Source organism: Ovis aries, chromosome 1 (genome assembly GCF_016772045.2).
Source record: "Ovis aries strain OAR_USU_Benz2616 breed Rambouillet chromosome 1, ARS-UI_Ramb_v3.0, whole genome shotgun sequence".
Classification (NCBI taxonomy): domain Eukaryota; kingdom Metazoa; phylum Chordata; class Mammalia; order Artiodactyla; family Bovidae; genus Ovis; species Ovis aries.
In genome coordinates this window covers 107,935,975-107,958,243 of record NC_056054.1, presented here as the reverse complement: position 1 = coordinate 107,958,243, position 22,269 = coordinate 107,935,975, and the positions used below count along the sequence as shown (strand labels likewise).

The window sequence follows — 22,269 nt, the reverse complement described above, 5'->3', positions numbered from 1 at the left end:
TTTCATTACTGGACCTTCATCACATTTTTCCCTGGAGTAGGAAATGGCACTTCACTCTGGTATTCTTGCCTGGAAAATCCCATGGGCAGAGGATCTTGATGGGCTACAGCCCATGAGCCAGGCGTCATTCTAGACCCTCCACCTCGAATCTACCTGCAAGTCTGATAGCTCTGCCTTCAAAATATCACCAGAATATGACTAACTCCCACCACGTCCACTCCTACCACCTGATCCAAGCCACCTGGATGATTGCAATAATACTGTTCTGCTTCATCTGTGGTTCTGCACAGCCTGTTCTCAACACAGCATCGGAAGGAACTCTAAGCCGTAAATCAGATCATGTTCCTCTTCTGCCCGTGGCTCCCTATCTCCTTCAGAGAGAGAACCAGTGTCCTCTCAACATTCCGCCAGGTCCTGGCAATCTGTTGGTCCTACTACTGTGGCCTAATGGCTCACCACCTCCCTTCTCCACCTGAGCCACCAGGGCCCCCTGTCTCTTCTTCAAACCTTTCAGTCACATTCCACCACAGGGCCTTTGCAATGCTCTTCCCTGATATCCTCATGCTCATTCCCCTGCTTCCTTCAGAACTCTACTCACCTTCTCAATGAGACCTTCCCAGCCATACTATACAATGTGGCAGCTCTTCACCAAGGCCCTCCCTCTCCTGGTCCTTCTTGATTCTTCCTTGCAGCATGCGTCACCAACTCCCATACCATGTAGCCTTTGGTGTCTCCTTCCTCACCCCCCATGAGGGCTTCCCTGGTAGCTCAGATGGTAAAGAACCCACGTGCAATGCAGGAGATTTGGGTTCAGTCCCTGAATTGGGAAGATCCCCTGAAGATGGGAATGGCAACCCATACCAGTATTCTTGTCTGGAGAATCTCCAAGGACAGAGAGCCTGGTGGGCTATAGTTCATGGGGGTCACAAAGAGTCAAACATGACTGACTGACACTTTCAACACTTCCATACCTCCCATAGTAGCTTCATGAAGGTAGATCTCTATTTTGACTATTTGTTATCATAAGTGCCTATTCTACTGATCAGCTCATAATAAGCATTCAGTAAATATTTGCTGAGTGAATATATTTTGCATATATCACTTTTGCTTATCGTAATAATAATCCTAGAAAAGAAAGATATCATTATCTTCATTCTACAGAAAAGGAAAGTGAAACTCAAAAAAGTTTGCTGATTTGCATTAGGTCACAAAGCTTCTACCTAACAGCCTGGATTTGAACCTCAGTATAATCTTTTAGCTCAGAGACAGAAACCGTTGTCAAAGTTTTTTGAAGAAATACCACTGTCCACCATGCTAAATAAGCAGAGAACTGTGCTGTTTATATAAAACCAGTCAGCCCTGACTGAGCCATAACCCTAAACAGTTCGGTTAGTGGCTCTGGCAAGGGGTGGCTATGCTAATGGCACAGCTGCGCTACAATTTTCCCTTCAGCTCCCTCGAGGCACGTCCCGTGATCAAGCAGGGCCTTCCCAGGTCAGGGGAACTGACATGTCTTCCCCCAGATAGATGCCGCAGGAGGGTCTGCATCTCACCCTCAAAATTTCTTGAACAGTAATATTGGATGTGATTCCCAGCAGAGAAGGGCAGAGACTAAGCCTGAAATACCGTGAAAACGACATTTCAAGAATCAGGTGGGCGAAGGGAAAAAGAGATTAGCAAAGCTGAAAGCTGCCCATAAGACACCCTCTGAAGAGTCTTGAACACCCTAGAATCCAGAGTGACACTGAGGGTAGGAACATTGCTTCTCTAGGAAGGCTTTTTTTTTTTTTTTTGCTAATTGATTTTCTTTTAAATTTTATTGTAGTATAGTTGATTTACAATGTTGTGTTAGTTTTAGGTGTATGGCAAAATGAGTCTGCTATACACAGACATATATCCATTCTTTTTTAAGATTCTTTCCCCATGTAGGTCCTTATGGAGTATTGAACTACATATATGGAGTATTGAGCTATATATCCTGTGCTATATAGGACTTCCTGGTGGCCCAAATGGTAAAGAATCCACCTGCAATACGGAAGACCCAGGTTTGATTTCTGTGCTGGGAAGATCCCCTGGAGAAGGGAATGGCAACCCACTCTAGTATTCTTGCCTGGAAAATTCCATGGACACATGAGCCTGAGGGCTACAGTCCATGGGGTTTTGAGAGTCAGACACAACTGAGCAACTAACAATTACCCTGTGCTACACAGTAGGTCCTTGTTAGAGATCTGTTTTGTATGTCCTAGTGTATATGTGGGCTTCCCTTGTAGCTCAGTCTGTAAAGAATTTGCCTGCAGTGCAGGAGACCCGGGTTCGATCCCTGGGTTGGGAAGATCCCCTGGAGAAGGAAATGGCAACCCACTCCAGTATGTTTGCCTGGAAAATCTCATGGACAGAGGAACTTGGTGGATTGCAGTCCATCGGGTCGCAAAGAGTCGGGCACGACTGAGTGGCTAACACACAGTGTACATATGGGAGGGCATGGCAACCCACTCCAGTATTCTTGCCTGGAGAATCTCCATGGACAGAGGAACCTGGTGGGCTCCAGTCCACAGGGTCACGAGGAGTCAGACATGACTGAAGCAGCTCAGCATGCATGCACACTGTGCATGTATCAATCCCAATCTTCTAATTTATCCCCCAGCCTGGAGAATCCCAGGGACGGGGGAGCCTGGTGGGCTGCTGTCTATGGGGTCACACAGAGTTGGACACGACTGAAGTGACTTAGCAGCAGCAGCCACTATAAGTTTGTTTTGTATACTTGTGCTTAGCTGCTCAGTCGTGTTTGACTCTGCAATTCCATGGACAATAGTCCCCCAGGCTCCTCTGTCCATGGGATTCTCCAGGCAAGAATACTGGAGTGGGTAGCCATTTTCTTCTCAAGGGGATCTCCCAGACCCAGGGATCAAACCCGGATCTCCTGCACTGAATGCAGATACGTTATCATCTGAGTCACCAGGGAAGCCCAAGTTTGTTTTACGCCTCTGTAACTATTTCTGTTTTGCAGACAAGTTCATTTGTACCCCTTTTTTTTTCAGACTCCACATATAAATGGTATCATGTGATATTTGTCTTTCTCCATCTGATTTACTGCACTCAACATGAGTCCAGGAAGACTCTTACACTGAAAAGTTTACTTACAATCCCTGAAAGAGAATAATTGTGAATCTGTTGGTAATTCACACCTACATGTAAAATTTCTCATCTTTCCTTTTGAATTTTAAGGTCAGTAGAATGAATCAGCATCCTCTGATACAGGCAGTGAACTGGTTCCTTCACAGATGTAATTTCATTTTATTCTCACAACTGGTCTGCAAGGAAACAGATGATCTCAGAGTTTAAGCAGATTTTGAGGATTCAGTTGATATGCAACAGAACCAGAATGTCTTCTTTTTAATTTGTGGACCTCCTGCAAAATCTTTGTGCTTAGAAATGTCGTATAGCATAGCAGGATAGAAACTCTGAGGTAGCCTGGAGCACTAGTGCCAAGGTAGGCTGTCTTAGCTTGCATTGCTGTAACAAGATACAATAGACAGGGTGACTTTAAGAGCAGGCATTTGTTTCTTACCGTTTCAGAGGCTGGAAGTCTGAGATCAGGACTGAAATCAGGATGCTGGCATGGTTAGTTTCTGGAGAGATTCCTCTTCCTTGCTTGCAGATTGCTGCCCTCTGGCTGTGTCCTCATGCGACAGAGTTGGGGAGAGAGTGAGAGAGATCTCTGAGATCTCTTCTTTTAAGGGTCCTAATCTCATCATGAAGGACCATTCTCACGGCCTCATCTAAACCTAACTACCTCTCAAAGGCACCATCTCCAAAGCCATCTCACCAGGGTTAGAACCGCTTCAGTTTATGAATTTTGGTGGAACACAGTTCAGTCCACAGAATGGGCTGAAGTTGGCTACGGTGGTGCTGTGTGCATGCATGTGTTCACACTCAGTTGTGTCCGACTCTTTGTGACCCCAAGGACTGTAGCCCACTAGGCTCTGCTGTCCAGGGAACAGTCCAGGCAAGAATACTGGAGTGGGTTGCCATTTCCTACTCCAGGGGATCTTCCCAACCCAGGGATTGAACCCGAGTCTCTTGAATCTCCTGCACTGGCAGGTAGATTCTTTACCATTGCGCCACCTGGTGCTGTGTGAAAGTGAGCCTAACGTGTGAGGGTGTCCCTGAAACTGGTCAAAGGGCCATGAAATTTCTGAGGGTGAGGGCATTAGAAAAGGCCCTGATGCTGGGAAAGATTGAAGGCAGAAGGAGAAGGGGATGACAGATGATGAGGTGATGGGATGGCATCACCGACTCGATGGACATGATTTTGAGCAAGCTCCGGGAGTTGGTGATGGACAGGGAAGCCTGGAGTGCTGCAGTCCATGGGGTTGCAAAGAGTCAGACCTGACTGAACAACTGTACCGAACTGAGGGCATAAAGTAAGGGCAATGAATAAGAGGTAATACTTACATAGACATAGCACTTATTATATGTTAAGAACCGTTCAAAGCTCTTTACTAACTCATTTTTATCCACCAACAATAGTACTGCTATAGTTACTATAATCTCCATTTTACAGATAAGAAATCTGACAAACAGGGAAGATTAAATAAAGGTTGCTGGCCACACAGGTAGTAAAAAGAGGAATGACTCTAACCTAACAGCCTAATTTTAGAGTTTATGCCTTCCTTTTTGTTGCTATCCCACTCATAGTGAGATATAATTGACATACAACACCATGTAAGTTTACAGTATACAAGATAGTGACTTGCTGCATGTATATATTTCAAATTTATTATCACAAAAAGTTAGTTAACACATCCATCACCTTACGCAGTTGCAATTTTGTGAGTGTATATGTGATAAGAACTTTTATAATCTACTATCTTCAGTTCAGTTCAGTTCAGTCACTCAGTCGTGTCTGACTCTTTGTGACCCCATGGACTGCACACCAGGCCTCCCTGTTAATCACCAACTCCCAGAGTTTACTCAAACTCATGTCCATTGAGTCAGTGATGTCATCCAACTATCTCATCCTCTGTCGTCCCCTTCTCCAGCCTTCAATCTTTCCCAGCATCAGGGTCTTTTCAAATGAGTCAGCTCTTTGCATCAGGTGGCCAAAGTATTGGGAGTTTCAGCTTCAACATCAGTCCTTCCAATGAATATTCAGGACTGATTTCCTTTAGTATGGACTGGTTGGATCTCCTTGCAGTCCAAGGGACTCTCAAGACTCTTCTCCAACACCACAGTTCAAAAGGATCAATTCTTTGGCACTCAGCTTTCTTTATAGTCCAACTCTTGCATCCATACGTGACTACTGGAAAAATCATAGCCTTGACTAGACGGACCTTTGTTGGCAACATAATGTCTCTGCTTTCTAATATACTGTCTAGCTTGGTCTATCTTAGCAACTTTCAACTATATTTACAATATGTTCTTAGCTATAATCACCAATATATACATCACATCCTCCAAACTTACTCATTTTACAACTGGAAGTTTGTATCCTTCGACCACCTTCACCCATTTCTCCTATCCTCCACCCCCTACCCCTGGCAACCACCAATTCTTTCTGTTTTTGGTTTTTGCTTTTGAAAGATTCTATATATAAGTGAGATCATAAAATATTTGTCTTTCCCTCTGTCTGACTTGTTGCACTTAGCATAATGCCCTCAGGCTTCATACAAGTTGTTGCAAACGGCGGAATTTTCTTTTTTATAGCTGTGTAATAGTCTATCATATTCACATTCCATCATGATTGACTAGTGTGTGTTTGTTGTCGTTTAGTTGCTAAGTCATGTCTGACTCTTTTGTGACCCCCATGGACTGTAGCATACCATGCTCCTCTGTCCATGGGATTTCCCAGGCAAGAATACTGGACTGAGTTGCCATTTCCTTCCGTAGGGGATCTTCCCGACCTAGAATCGAACGTGTGTCTCCAGCATTGGCTTGTGCTTTTTCACTCAGTCATGTCTGACTCTTTGTGACCAGTTGGACTGTAGCCCTGCATTGGCAGGGGGATTCTTTACCACTGAGCCACCAGGGAAACCCTATATATACCACACTTTCTTTATCTATTCACACATCAATGACATTTAGGTTGCACATATCTTGGTTATTGTAAATAATATTGCAGTAAACATGGGGATGCAGATATCTCTTTGAGATAGTAATTCTCTTTCCTTGGGATATATACCCAGAAGTGGGATTGCTAGATCATATAATAGTTCTTTTTTTTTTTTTTAATTTTCTAGGAGTCTACATACTGTTTTTCACTGTGACTGCACCAATTTCCATTCTGACCAACACTGTACAAGGGTTTTCTTCTCTCCTTGTCCTTACCAACACATTATTTCCTGTCTCCATTTTTTTTAAGTTATAGGGAATAAAGTTTATTTTGATGAAAAGTGTAAAGCAAAATTAAAATTGTGTACATTAGTAACATAACTCAGCATGCTTAATTTGGTATAAGTGTGACACATTTTCTTGCTTTCCTATGTTTTGCTAAATCATCATAACCTTGTTGTTGTTCAATCATTAAGTCATGTCTGACTTTGCGACCCCATGGACTGTAGCAAGCCAGGCTTCAATATCTCCCAGAGTTTGCTCAAAATCAAGTCCATTGGGTCAATGATGCTGTCTAATCATCTCATCCTCTGCTGACCCCGTCTCCTTTTGCCTTCCATCTTTCCCAGCATCAGGGTCTTTTCCAATGAGTCAGCTGTTTGCATCAAGTGCCCATAAAGTGCTCCATAAAGTATTGGAGCTTCAGCTTCAGCATCAGTCCTTCCAGTGAATATTCAGGGCTGATTTCCTTTAGGATTGGCTCTGGTTTGGTCTCCTGCAGTCCAAGGACACCATAACCTAGACTGCTTTATTAAACTAAGGCATGGAAACTTATTTTTACTCTTTTGCTTACGCTCTGATTTCAAACAATTTTATTTTAAAAAAGCCATTGTAACAGGTGTGAGGTTCTACCTCACTGTGGTTTTGATTTGCATTTCCCTGATGATTAGTGATGTTGAACACGTTTTCCTGTGCCTGTTGGCTTTTGCATGTCTTCTTTGTAAAAATGACTATTCAGATCCTTTGTCCATTTTTAAAGTATTATTTGAAGGGTTTTTTTTTGTTTTTTTTTTTTTTTGGGCCATAGAGTTGTATGACTTCCTCATATTATTACCAAGGACTTTCCCCCTATAATTTCTCCTAGGGGTTTTATGGTTTCTGTTCTTAAAGTCTTTAATACATTTCTAGTTAATTTCTGTGAGTGGTTTAAGATGGAGGTCCAGTTTCATTCTTTTGCATGTGAATTAGCAAGTTTCCCCAGCACCATCTATTAAGAGATTATCTTTTCCACTGAGTATTTTTGACTCCTTTGACAAATATTAGTTGATGATATATTCACAGGTTTATGTCTGGGCTCTTGATTCTATTCCACTGGCTCATGTTTCTGTTTCTATGCCAATGCCGATTTGTGTTGGTTGTTCAAGCCTTGTTATATTTTTTGAAATCAGGAAGTGTAGAGCCTCCAGCTTTGTTCTTTTGTTGCAGGATTGCTTTAGCTATTTGGTGTCTTTTGTGGTTCCATACAAGTTCTTTTTAAATTTCTATAAAAAATGATGTTGGAATTTTGATAGGGACTGCATTGAATCTGTTTGGCTTCAATAGCTTTGAACAATATGGACATTTTAGCAATATTAATTCTTTCAATTCACCAACATGGGGTTTCTTTCTATATATTTGTGTCTTCATTTTTTTAACCATATCTTATAGTTTTCAATATACAGATCTTTCATCTCCTTGATTAAGTTTGTAATCAATAATAACTCTTTTATTGTTTTTGATGCTATTGAAAATAAGATTGTTTTCTTTATTTCTTCTTCAGATAATCCCTTGTTGTTGTATAGAAGCACAACTGATTTTTGTATTGATATTGTATTCTGCAACTCTATGAATTAGTTCATTAGTTCTAACAGATTTTCTGGGGAGTCTTTAAGATTTTCTTTATATAAGGTCACATCTTCAAACAGAGACAATTTTTCTTCTTCCTTTCCAATTTTGAGGTCTTTTATTATTATTATTTTCTTGCCTGATTGCTCTGGCTAGGAATTCTAGAACTATGTTGAATAGGAGTAGAGAGAGGGCACCCTGGCCTTGGAGAATGTATCTGATGAAAAAAATAAAAATTCTCCAATAATTTAGTCTATTCCTTCTATAGTTTTTTCCCCCCACCTCTTCAAAGCACATAAGACTCTGGCTTCTAGGAGGAAGGAAACGGATGTCATTTGATTGTAGTGTCCCAGTACATTATTTTAATGGCGAGCAATATCAGAGTTACTGTTGGTTCAGCTAGTGCCCTAATCAGTGGAGATATTTGCTCTCTTTCTCAGGCATGTTGCTGTTCCAAGTTAGATTCTGCCAAGTCATCCTTATAACATCTTTCCAGATGTCTAGGGGAAATTTCCAAATGGCCACATTACAAGAGTACAGAATAGGTAGACAGCTGGTTAGATAGACAGATGTAGTGTGCGTGTGCTCACTCAGTCATGTCCAGCTCTTTTCAACCCCATGGACTGTATAGCCTGCCAGGCTCCTCTGTCCAGGGACTTTTCCAGGCAAGAATACTAGAGTCGGTTGCCTTCTACTGAAGAGACCTTCCTGACCCAGGGATCGAATCCATGTCTCTTGTGTCTCCTGCTTTAGCAGGCAGATTCTTGGCCAGTGAGCCACCTGGGAAACCACAGATGTCCCTCTGAATATTAATGTCCTAAGTGAAGTCAGTGGGTCGGTGGAGGGAGCTGGCTTCCTTTTCTCCTCTTTGCCACAATCCCCTCAGATTCCTGCCTTCTGCCCCTGCGTGCTGAGTCACTTCCTGTCATATGCAGGCTCAGGACTGCGCTGCCCACAGAGGAATCCTGCTTCCTGTGCCACACAGTCCTAGTCCAATCCTCAACGGGCCCCAAGGGTCCTTGTCTTTTAGAGCCCTCCCTTTCCCAGGGCTCAGGACCCCAGCCAGGTCGAGGAAAGTTTCCAGGGCTGCAAGGCACCTCCAGGCTCTAGAACCCTCCCCCCGAGGCTCACACACACACTTTTTCTGTCCAGGCATCCCAGGGATTAAAAGAAGCCTTGTTGCGGGAGGAACCACTGGGGGATCACTCAGCATTCTCCTGGCTGTGGCCCTGCTGTTTTACTGCTGGCACCAGAGGAAACCGGGTTTGTGTTCTCTCTTACCCTTTGCTAACCTCTACAACCTGTCCCTGCCTCAGATACCCCATTCATTGCAGCCTTGGAAACTGCCCCATTACCATTCTCCACCTCACCATCCCAGTGCTAATAGACGGGCTCACATGCTTTCTTCAAAAGGCTGTTTTCTTAACAGATGTCTAGTCTAATTTATGAAGCCTCAGGTGAAAGATGGGGAAGGAATACATATTTTAATGTAAAGTTTCAAGAACTTCAAACGGTTTCCTTGGATAGTTTCTTTGGTCCAAACAGACTGGTCCACTAGATATTTCAGCCCATCCTATATCCCCCATAAGTGGACAATCAAATAAAACTTCATAGGAAAGGCCCTATGAAGAAATGACTGAGAATGGGAGCTAACTAGTCTCTATCCTTCTTCCTCAGAGATGTCCTTGAGTCAAAGCTTGGGACCAGCATCTCGTATTCCAATGGCTCCACTCTCTACAGGTCAGGCTACAGGCTCCCCCTCCACCCAGAGGAGAGAGTTTCTCCCACGTACTATCTGTTGTGCTTCCAAAGCCTTCTTGCTTTAGCCCAGGTCAGGCTAGTTTCAGACGTCAGAAAATCTGGTGTAGAAGACATACATAAAAGCTTTTTCAGCTCTAGTACAGTTACCCACATGCTTTAACTTTGTGTTTTGAGTGCATGCTCAGTCACGTCCCACTCTTTGTGACCCCATGGACTGTAGCCCCCCCAGGCTCCTCTGTCCATGGAATTCTCCAGGCAAGAATACTGGAGTGGATAGCCCTTCCCTCCTCCAGGGGATCTTCCCTACCCAGGGATCAAATCCAGGTCTCCTGCATTGCAGGCAGATGCTCTACTGTCTGAGCCACCAGGGAAGCACAACTCTGTGTTTTTAACTTAATTCAACCCAACTCACCAGATCCTTCTGAGCACCTCCTGTGTATCCTGCATTGGGTTGGATGTACAGAGCTTTGGACTTCTGACCAAAGTGTCCTTAACAAGCCTGAGGTGAAGTCTGAGGTTCTGGGCATAACCACAAATTCTTCTGGAAATCTACCTATAGCCCCACACTACTCTGCAAAAAAAAAAAAAAAAAAAAAATTGGTTGTATTTAGTATTTCCTAAGGCATATCAACACAGTCTTGAACCCTAATCAAGTCTCAGATGTTTGCATATTCAACAGAGCAATGTGTAGCCCTGACCCCAGCAAGTTATGTGCTTGGTTCAATTCTTTTTCACGAGAATCCGAGACTGCACCCACATTTGAATTGACTCTGCTAGGCAGCACATAGGCTTCCCTAGTAGCTCAGCTGGCAAAGAGTCCACCTGCAATGCAGGTGACCCCAGTTGATTCCTGGGTCGGCAAGTTCCCCTGGAGACCTAGGCTGCCCACTCCAGTATTCTTGTGCTTCCCTGGTGGTTCAGATGGGAAAGAATTCACTTGGGTTTGATCCCTGGGTTGGGAAGAACCCCTGGAGCAGGGCATGGCAACCCACCCCAGTATTCTTGCCTGGGGAATCCCCCTGGACAGAGGAGCCTGGCGGGCTACAGTCCATGGGGTCGAAAGAGTCGGACACAGCTGAGCACTGCACAGCACAGCACGCAGCGCTGGTGGTACATGCATGTGAAATATTTGAGAACGGGCTCCCTCTGCTGACGCAAATCTGCCTTTGTTTTATTTGCAGGAGACGGCTTTCAGGGAGACATAATCAGGTGAGGTCTCAGCCTTCTGGTTTCCCAAGAATAAAATATGCAGAACTGTGGGGCTACAAGATCAGGCCAAGTGATTTCTCTATGTCCCTGTGACCTGATGCTTCCACTTTCACATTCTTTAAAATGGTCATAATCACAGCTTCTTAGAATCCTTCTAATAGTGTATATAATGGATTTTCCCACATAAATAGATCAGTTTCTTATTTCAAATTTACCCATTCCATTAAAAGGATGATACTAAAGGTTATAGATTTTCTAGGTTGGCACAAAATATTTCTGGTGCAAATAATCCTATAGTTAGACCACAAGTTACTATAACTGTATAAAATGATTGCTAGTCCTAGATTTTACAGTGGAGTCTCAGCTTCTAGTAATCCTCTTTTTGTCCCAAATGTGCTTATTTGCTCATCAAATTTTGTGTTTTTAAGTTTGGTTTGATAAATGTGGTCTTGTTCTTCTATCTGTGTCGGTATCTCGGTCTTAGGATATAGTCAGGGTCTTGGTTCATGGATTATGTTTAATTGCTTCTTGAATTATCCAGGCAGAATGCTGTGAAGACACTTCCCCCTGATGATGAGGCTGGTTTTTTTTTTTTTTTTTTTAACCAATTGAGAGTGACCATTCTATTTACGAGATAATCATTTCTAAGAAGTCAAAGACTCTTCTGGCCTTGTTCTGCTGACTTCTCCCCACTCTTTTTTTCCCCTTTATTCCACTTTCATGTATAGTATAATGTTCCAAGGATGATCAGTGTTTCTATGCCTTACAGGAGACCCCTGACAGTAGGCCCACCAGGACCCTTCAACCCCATGTGCCCTGCCCCTGTGGAGCTGCAGCAGTTGTACATCAATGGTGAGGACTCCCTGGTAGGAAGCTGCTCTGGGCCTGAGCCAGAGAAAGATACTTGTTTTGAGGCCTGGCAAAAGGCCCTGGTCTCCGTAAGCATCCCAGACATTCACAGTAAACAATTGTTTATGAAGAAGCATCTGTATTGTACCCCACTGACTGGGACTGATTACAAAGTGTTTTTGTTTGTTTGTTTGTTTTTTTTCTTCTCAGTGCATCCAAGAGAAAGAGACTTGGTATATTCTGAGATCCAGATTTCTCAGCCTGGGGCAGAAGGGGAAGGTACGTTACTGGAGAGAGATTGTGGCTTCAAATTGCGCTCATTCATTTGACACATTTGCTGAGTCTCCTTTGAGTAAAGGGAGTGAATCAGTGATCAAGACAGATAAAAATCCCTACAGCAGTGCTTAGATTCCAAAGAAAGAGGACAGATATATAAAGCTATGTAGCATCTTTCCTGATATCAGAATAAAAATAAAACATTCTTCTAATAGACATTGTAATCATGAGGGTATATGTTCAAAGGTTACCTGAAAGTAATGAATGAATTATTGCAAAGCACCTACCATGTGATAAGAATATTATCATTATAATATATAAATATTAATATGTGTAATATTTACATGTTTAGTCAATTTATATAACAACCCCGTGTAACCCACATACTGAGCAAGCAAGACTCATGACTTACTTACAAAAATTTTCTGTCCCCCACTGTGTCTTTAAACTTTCTTCTGTGAGAGATTTTCCTGGGCATTCGGGTTGAAAATTCTGGCAACCAAAGGCTTTTCAACACATTCTCCATTCTCTTAGGTGATAGACAGTAGGTGGGCACTTTATGTCATAGTCTCGTAGTCTCTTACTTAGAAAGTGAATAGAATGCCAAGTTTGAAGATGGTGAATCAGAACTTTCTCCTCTTCTAGAGCAGGCCAGTTTCAGAATGAAGCTGGCAACGGTGTGGGTGAGGGGGAGGACCAGGCAGAGTTGGCTTCTTCCCTATCTCTTGGCTGACTTCCCCTAACTAGCCTGGGGAAAGGAGTGGGAAAGAAGTTAATTCAACTGGTACTGTGGAAGCTGGCTTCTGCCTTCCTGGGATGACAGATACTTAAGCGGGCACTCCCTCCTACAATGTATATATATGGTCTCTTGAAGTTTCCCAATGGAGCCCTCCTTCCTAAAGTTCGTTATGCACAGCTGAGGCATTTCTAATTCCATGAGTTGTTTCTTGCCCCTTCACTGGCCTCACCTCCAATCAGTCACATCCAACTTCCTGCTGCTGGAGTCCCTTGGTACCTGGAGGCCTTATTGAACAGGACTGAAGGTGATCACACTTCTGCTTGTTCTGTCTCCCATGTGGACCACATCTGTACTTGGGGACACCTGAGAATTTCAGGTCCTAGCTGGCCCAGCAGATTTCTTTTGATCCCACCACTTGTGAGTTAGAACTCTTAATGCTACTGATAAGGGATGTTGAAATATTTTTTTATTGTAATCTGCAGTAAGAAATACAAGCTGTGTAAAAAAAAAAAAAGAAATACAAGTTGTACTGTTAAGAAATGTGAATGTGCACACATATGCACACACATACACATACCTAAACCAAAAGTTTTAGGAGATAATACTTAGTGTGATGCACTCAATTTTCTATTCTACTCAAATTGATTGTTTTAATCAACTTTATGGAGGTATCAACAATATAAAATATTATTCACCACTTTTAAATGCACATTCAAATTATTTTAACAAATGTATCCATTCACCGAACCACCACCACAATCACAGTGTGATGTGTGAACATTTCCAGAAGCCCAGAAAATCCTTTCATACTCCTTTGCAGTTAATCTCCCTCCAGCTTCACCCTTGACAATTACTGATCTGCCTTCTGTCCTATATAGTTTGCTATTCTATAATTTCACATAAACAGATTCTTATATAACGCAACCCTTTTGTTTGGCTTCTTTCGCTTAACACAATGTTTTGAAATTCATCCACATTCTAGCATAAGTAGTTCACTATTTTTTTGACATGTAAAAAGCTATGCCTTTTTAATATATACAGTTCATGAGTTTAGGGATGAATCAACACCAGAGAAACTGTTACCACCAAGGCCATTGATATATGCACCATTTTCCAAAGTTTTCTTTCACACCCTTTATGATGATGATAATGATGATGTGTGGTAAGGACATTTAACATAAGATTTACCTTATTAGCTAATTTTAAGTATATAATAAAATATAGTTAGTGATTGGAGAAGGCAATGGCAACCCACTCCAGTATGCTTGCCTGGAAAATCCCATGGACGGAGGAGCCTGGTAGGCTGTAGTCCGCGGGGTCGCGGAGTGGGACACGACTGAGCGACTTCACTTTCACTTTTCATTTTCATGCATTGGAGAAGGAAATGGCAACCCACTCCAGTGTTCTTGCCTGGAGAATCCCAGGGACAGGGGAGCCTGGTGGGCTGCCGTCTATGGGGTAGCACAGAGTCAGACATGACTGAAGCGACTTAGCAGCAGCAGCATAGTTAGGGATTGCAATATCTAGCCTAGTTGCTAAGTCGTGTCCAAATCTTTGCTACCCCATGAACTACAGCATGCCAGGCTTCCCTGTCCTTCTCTATCTCCTGGAGTTTCCTCAAACTCATGTGCATTGAGTCAATGATGTCATACAACAATCTCATCTTCTGTTGCCCTCTTCTCCTCCTGCCTTCAATCTTCCCCAGCATCAGAGTCTTTTCTAATGAGTCACTTCTTCACATTAGATGGCCAAATGATCGGAGCTTCAGCATCAGTCCTTCCAGTGAATATTCAGGATTGATTTCCTTTAGAATTGACTGGTTTTATCTCCTTTCAGTCCAAGGGACTTTCAAGAGTCTTCTTCAGCATCACAGCTTGAAAGCATCAATTCTTTGGCATTCAGCCTTCTTTATGGGCCAACTCTCACATACATGACTACTGGAAAAACTATAGCTTTGACTAAATGTACCTTTGTTGGGAAAGTTATATCTCTGCTTTTTAATATGATGTCTAGGTTTGTCATAGCTTTTCTTCCAAGGGGCAAGTATCTTTGAATTTCATGGCTGCAGTCATCATTGCAGTGATTTTGGAGCCCAAGAAAATAAAGTCTCTCACTGTTTCCACTTTTCCCCCTTCTATTTGCCATGAAGTGATGGGACTGGATGCCATGATCTTAGTGTTTTGAACGTTGAGTTTTAGGACAGCTTTCTCCACTCTTCTCTTTCATCTTCATCAAGAGGTTCTTTAGTTCCTCTTTGCTTTCTGCCATTAAAGTGATATCATCTGCCTATCTGAGGTCGATATTTCTCCCAGCAATCTTGATATTCCAGCTTGTGCTTCATCCAGCTCAGCATTTCACATGATGTACTGTGCATTTAAGTTAATTAAGCAGAGTGACAATATACAACCTAGATGTACTCCTTTCCCAATTTTGAACCAGTCTGTTGTTCCATGTCTGGATCTAACTGTTGCTTCTTGTCCTACATACAGACTTCTCAGGATACAGGTAAGGTGGTCTGATAATCCCATCTCTTTAAGAATTTCCAGTTTCTTGTGATCCACACAGTGAAAGCCTTTAGCACAGTCAATGAAGCAGAAAAATACTTTTTTTTTTTTTGCAATTCCTTTGCTTTTTCTTGGAGAAAGAATTGGAAACCCACTCCAGTACTCTTGCCTGGAAAATCCCATGGACGGAGGAACCATCAGTCCATGAGGTCATGAAGAGTCGGACACGACTGAGCAGATGTTGGAAATTTGATCTCTAGTTCCTCTGCCTTTTCTAAATCTAGCTTATACATCTGGAAGTTCTCGGTTCATGTACTGCTGAAGCCCAGCTTGAAGGATTTTGAGCATAATTTTGCTATCATGTGAAATGAAGGCAATTGTACAAGAGTTTGAACATTCTTTGGCATTGTCCTTTTTGAGGATTGGAATGAAAGCTGACCTTTCCCAGTCCTGTGGCCACTGCTGAATTTTCCATATTTGCTGGCATATCGCGGAGAAGGCAATGGCAACCCATTCCAGTACTCTTGCCTGGAAAATCCTATGGACAGAGAAGCCTGGTAGGCTGCAGTCCATGGGGTTGGGAAGAGTCGGACACGACTGAGCGACTTCACTTTCACTTTTCACTTTCATGCATTGGAGAAGGAAATGGCAACCCACTCCAGTGTTCTTGCCTGGAGAATCCCAGGGATTGGGGAGCCTGGTGGGCTGCCGTCTATGGGGTCACACAGAGTCAGACACGACTGAAGTGACTTAGCAGCAGCTGGCATATTGAGTGCAGCTGTTTAACAGCATCATCTTTTAGGGTTTGAAATAGCTCAGCTGGAATTCTGTCACCTCCACCAGCTTTGTTCATAGTAATGCTTCCTAAGGTCCACTTGACTTCACACTCCAGGATGTCTGGCTCTAGGTGAGTGATCACACCATCATGGTTATCTGGGTCATTAAGAGCTTTTTTTATACAGTTCTTCTGTATATTCTTGCCACTTTTTCTTAATCTCTTCTGTTTCTATTAGGTCTTTGCTGTTTCTGTCCTTTATTGTGCCCATCTTTGCATGAAATATTCCCTTGATATCTCTAATTTTCTTGAAGAGATCTCTAGTCTTTCCCATTCAATTGTTTTCCTTTATTTCTTTGAATTGTTTCCTTAAGAAGACCTTCTTATCTCTCCTTATTATTCTCTGTAACTCTGCATTCAGTTGGGTATAGCTTTTCCTTTCTCCTTTGCCTTCTGCTTCTCTTCTTACTATACAGTATATCTCCAGAATGTATTCATCCTTGATAACCCAAACTTTGTACCTTTTGACCCTTACTTCTAGTTTCCTTTCCCCAAGCTACTTGTAACCACCATTCTACTCTGCTTCTGCGAGTTTGAGAAAATACAGTATTCGTCCTTCTGGAACTGGCTTATTTTTCTTAGCATAATGTCTTCTAGATCCAGCTGTGTTGTCACAAATGACAGGATTTCCTTCTCTCTTAAGGTGGAATAATCCAATGTATATGTGTGTGTATGTCTCTGTGTGTGTATCATATTTCCGTTTTCATTCATCCATCAATAAACTTTTAAGTTGTTTCTATACCTTGCTGTGATCTATTCAAGATCCTGATTTCAATTCCTTTGGGTATGTACTTAGAAGTGGAATTGTTGGATCATACAATAGTTTTATTTTTAACTTTTTAAGAAACTTCCATACAGTTTTCCATATTAGCAGTACCAATTTACGCTCTCACCGACAGTGTTCCAGAATTCTTTTTTCTCCACATCCTTGCCAACTCCTGTTATCTTTTGTCTTTTTAATGATAGCCATCCTAACAGGTGTGATGTGATATCTCACTCTGGTTTTGATTCCACTGATGATTACTGATGTTGAGCACCTTTTCAATAACTGCTATATGTCTTCTTTAGAGAAACATCTCTTCAGATCCTTTGCCCAAATTGGGTTATTACTATTGTTAGTTTAGCTGTTGAGTTGTATGAAATGCTTATATATTTTGCATATGAATCTCTTATCTGATAATATGGTTTGCAAGTGTTTTCTTCCATCTTGTAAGTTGCCTTTTCAGTATCCTTGTGTCTAGTAGAAATTTCAATTGTAAGCTGATCCTGAATTTGGTTTACAAATGAGGTTAAGGACTTCTGCAAGCTCCCAAATCCAATGAAGACTAAGTCTTCTGTTTCACTATAATATTTGCTGCATATAGTGCCTATTGCTATATTTGACTAATGTATATCCTCTGAACACCTGCTTTGTCTGTCACTGATTTCTCGGCTATCCTCACTAATCAGTATCTTTTGAATGATAGAATTAGAATTGCCACCAATTTGATTGGGTTAATTGGGTGCTTCTTATCGAGTCACCTTGATCAGTTGCTGCTCTTCACACTCTGTCTTTGACATATTTGTCAAAACACCCTTGAAGCTGAGCACTCTATTGGTGGATGAGTTATATTTCAGGCACTTTCTGTGTTGATGATCTGTAGCAATATTTCTTCACCAGTGCCTGAATGTTTCCATGAAGCCCCTGAAATTGCATACAAAGTTCCTTGGATGTGTCTATTATTCCAGGGAGAGAGTACATAGCTTCTATTTGGTCATTAAAAAGATCTATAACCCCGAAAGAAGCATGGAAAAAATATGATGAAAAATAGAGTATCCCAGGATGTATCTTTTTCCCCAGGCTCTATCCCCCCATAAAATTACTATATAGTTCTCATGATTCTATCTGCTCTGAGATTCTTTATGTCTAATAAGGAGGATGTGAGAAATTATACCTGCTAAGTTTTCTCTTACTGTGGCTCCATCTCTAAGAAATGCTGGCAATCAAATCAAAACCAGAACATGCTAATGTGAGACAGCTTTCCCCTCAGGGCATACATTTAAAGGATTCTAGTGGGAACTTGCAGAACAAGCAGGGGTTGGACTTTGCGACTGGTGAGATGGAGGTGCTATAAATTAATAGAGGCAATAATTGAAAGTAAGAGAGAAATCATCTCTTAACATCTGGTAAAGAAAGGGAATGAGGTTTCTCTTTGTGGTATTGAGGGAGAACTTTATAGATCAATGGAGCTTGCAAAGAACATCTAGAGGGTTGAGTTAAGAAATGGTAAAACAAAATCACGTGTGTTGTAGGAGGTGTTAGGTAGCAGAGAAGAGAAAATGAAAATCAATGCAGAAGGCCCAATGACCCCCAGATTCTGGGAAATAAGCTAGAAGACTAGGTTTCAAGTAGATCCAAACATTCATCACCCTGTGGTTTTCTTTTTCTCTACAGCCAATACCTTCAGAACATCTCTAGAGAACCAGGTGAGTTTCATTTCCTGACTATTTTCTCTCCCACTACTACCTATCACCCTACATTCACTCTCCTTCCAGTTCTTATTCTATCTTCTTTCCACCCCAGCATGTCTCAGTTGTCTACTCTGAAGTGAAGACACAGCTCTGAGATGATTCAGCTGGAAAGGTCAGCTCTAAAAATGAAGATGCCACGAAAAGCTATGAGAATATCCTACTTATATGATTTATCTCTGATCCAAAGACCCAGCTCAGTGCAGTCCTTGAGGACTCTGGAGTGGCCAACTAGGTCCAGCTTTCCAGTGCTTCTTGCCCATGTGCAGTCACTCCAAGGACGTCTGATTCAGTCTGAGGTGGTGATGGGAAGACCCTTCAGAGACGACACTGAAATGACCGAGATCCACGGTCAAGAGAGAAACCTATATACCTTCTCTGAGCCTAACCTAATGTGCTCCTTACTGTCTGACTTCAGGAGAGGGAGAAAGACTGCTGTAGAAAAACAGAAGGACCAATTTTGGAGAATTGGGATTTGTACCTAGATAGAAAGGACTAAGTGAATCAGGTCTCTGTATAACACGTTTTCAGCAACTCTCCCCATGGGGACTAGGTTGCATCAATTGGTTTCACTATGACTGGCTGCATGCCTACTTCACAAGCAAAGCACAGGTCCATCCCTCCTGCTTACACTGCCTGTCAAGATTCAGTTGCAGACAAAAGAATCCATTTCAAGTGGTTTACAGATAAAGGAATTAAAAAATTTATATCGGCTACTTTGAAAAATCATTTGAAGAGCTGGAGAAGCAGGCTGCAGACTGAGCTTCCAAAAGCAAAACCTAATTACATTAATGTTATTAGGGACAAAGAATTTTAACACTGGAGACAAGAAATATAACAAATATAAAAAGTTAAGTAACAATCTGGAAAACCTAAATTTGAATTGGAAATGTCAGTACAAACTGATGACAAAACCTGCTCATTTTAAAAATGTTATCTATTTCTGAGGTCATCCACTGGAAAGGTCTAGAAATAATTAATAATTCAGTAACATTGAGCATCCATTGCACATGCTGTAGTCTCTAAATACTTTTTCCTACTCAAAGGATATAGAGCTACCTTTCTTGTAGGAGCTGTATCTTTGAGTTATCAAATAGGTGATGTTAGAATAATTCTTCCAATAAATGAAGAAGGACTGAAAAAAATAGCAACTATTTTATGTGAATGTTTCATGCTACACCTAATGATCAAGCTGATATAAAAAAAACCCAGCCTAATATTATTGGCCTCCTAATGGAAGTATTCAATACCACGTACAAAGTATTTAAGCCTGAATTATCAGAAGTAAATCTATTGAAGTCTCTAGATCTAACTACAAGTTTATAGGAAATACAATGGACAAAGGATTTTGTTAAATAGCACCATGGGATTGCGATCAGAAAAATCTAAACTATGGAAAAATTCTAAAGACAAATGATCTGGCTTCTTTAACAAAAGAAGGAAGGAGAAAGGGAAGTTATAAATTAAATGATACTTAAGACATGTCAGTCAAAAGGAATGAGTGGGTCTTGCCTCAAACAAATCAAGTTTAAAAAGAATTACTTATGGAATACTAAATGAAATTTATATGTTAACATGAAGAAATTGTGTTTGGATAATTTATATGTTTGAAGAATTTATGTTTTGGGTATAAATGATAGTATTATGGTTATGTTTTTATTATAAATATTCATTTTTTACCTCATACTGAAGTATTTGTACATTAAATATTATTATTTTGCTTGATATAATCCAATAATAGTTGGGTGGGCAGGAAGTGGATACAGGTACAGATAAAGTAAAATTGGTCATGTGAGCACCATTTCTGAAGCTGGATGGTAGGTATGTAAAGGGAGGCAGTAGAGCTTATACTAGTCTCTTTGTATGTCTTAAATTCTGATGATAAAAAGTTAAGCATTGCCATTGTATATATGTACCACAGCTTCTTTACCCAGATCATCCGTCAATGGATCTCTAGGTTGTTTCATGTCCTAGCTACAGTAAATAGTGCTGCAAGGAACATTGGAGTACATGTGTCTTTTACAATTATGTTTTTCTCAGGATAGCCCAGTAGTGGGATGGTTGGGTCATATTGTAGTTTTATTCCTAGTATTTTAAGGAAACTCCATACTGGCTTCTATAGTAGCTATATCAATTTGCATTTCCACCAACAATGATAGAAGGTTCCCTTTTCTGCACATTCTCTCCAGCATTTATTGTTTGCAGATTTTTTGATGATGGCTATTTTGACCAGTGTGAGATGATATCACATTGCAGTTTGATTTGCATTTCTCTAATACTGAGCAATGTTCAACATCTTTTCATGTGTTTATTAGCCATCTGTATGTCTTCTTTGGACATTGCCCAGTTATAAAAAGGAACACATTTGAGTCAATGTTAATGAGGTGGATGAACCTAGAGCCTATTATACAGAGTGAAGTAAGTCAGAAAGAGAAAAACAAATATGTAAAGTATGTAAAAGCCATATGTAAAGCAGATAGCCAGTGGGAATTGTTGTATGATTGAAAGAACTCAAACCAGGGCTCTGTGACAACCTGGAGGGGTGGGATGGGCTGGGAGGGAGGTTCGAGAGGGAGAAGACATATGCATACCTATGACTGAATCATGTTGATGTATGGCAGAAACTGACAGTGTAAAGCAATTATCCTCCAATTAAAAACAAATAATTTTAAAAAGATAATAAGACCTACGGTGGAAGGGATAGTTAGGGAGTTTGGGATGGGCATGTACACACTGCTATATTTAAAATGTATAGCCGACAATGTCCTTCTGTATATAGCATGGAAAATTCTGCTCAATGTTATGTGGCAGCCTGGATGGAAGGGGAGTTTGGGGGGAGAACAGATACATGTATTTATGTTGCTGAGTCCCTTTACTGTCTAGCTGAAGCTATAATATGCATTAATATTGGCTATACTCCATACAAAATAAAAAGTTAAAAAAAATGTTAAGCACTCCCAATCTCCCTTACTCTGCTTTACTTTTATACCCCATAGCACTTATCACTTTAAAATATACCATACAATTTGCTTATGTACTATGCTTCTAGAAAGTAAATTAAGGGCAACAACCTCTGTCTTTTTTGTTCACTGACATATCCCAAGCACCTAGAACTATGCTTGATACATTGTAGGTGCTTAATAAATACTTTTGAATACTTGAATTACCTATTTCGTTCTAAAAGATCTGCCATGACAGTTCTTTTAGAATGAGTGTGTGTGTGTGTGTGTGTACTTTTAGTGTAGCTAGTAAAACCAGTGTATCAAAATGAATATGGGTTTTAAATCCAAAAGATTTTAGTTCAAGACTTGAATTTGGCACTTATAATTTCTTAGATAAGTTATATACGTTTTTTGCATATAAATTCCCTCTATGCAAAATGAAGATACTGTGTACCTCATGGGCTTCACAAGCGGAAAGAACTGATAGCTTATGGTGAACGATGTTGGATTCATGATCTTTGAAGAAGATTTAGCTTTGGGACCAGGCATCAGGCTTGATCACTCAAGAGCTTTTGTATAGCAGAGTTTTATTAAAGTGAAAAAGGAACAGAGAAAGCTTCTGACACAGACATCAGGAAGGGGCCGGAGAGTGCCCCCATCCTTAGTCTTAGCAAGGGAGTTATATACTTTTTAATTGGTTATTACAAAAAT

The 22,269-nt window shown here is 41.1% G+C and overlaps 1 protein-coding gene across 2 annotated transcripts in view; it reads left to right on the top strand.

Annotated features, from left to right (window-relative positions):
* Nucleotides 1-21,779, top strand: part of FCRL4 (Fc receptor like 4) — a 35,980-nt gene extending 14,201 nt beyond the window's left edge. The window contains exons 7-13 of one of the 2 annotated variants that reach the window (XM_042255989.2): nt 9,088-9,198; nt 9,613-9,675; nt 10,878-10,905; nt 11,675-11,757; nt 11,965-12,033; nt 18,543-18,574; nt 18,672-21,779. In XM_042255989.2, the coding sequence (XP_042111923.1) occupies nt 9,088-9,198; nt 9,613-9,675; nt 10,878-10,905; nt 11,675-11,757; nt 11,965-12,033; nt 18,543-18,574; nt 18,672-18,713 (428 nt within the window). In that variant the 3' untranslated portion in view covers nt 18,714-21,779. The remainder of the gene's footprint in view (nt 1-9,087; nt 9,199-9,612; nt 9,676-10,877; nt 10,906-11,674; nt 11,758-11,964; nt 12,034-18,542; nt 18,575-18,671) is intronic. The other variant, XM_042255992.2, reaches the window with a different exon arrangement.
* The last annotated feature ends 490 nt before the right edge of the window (nt 21,780-22,269 follow it).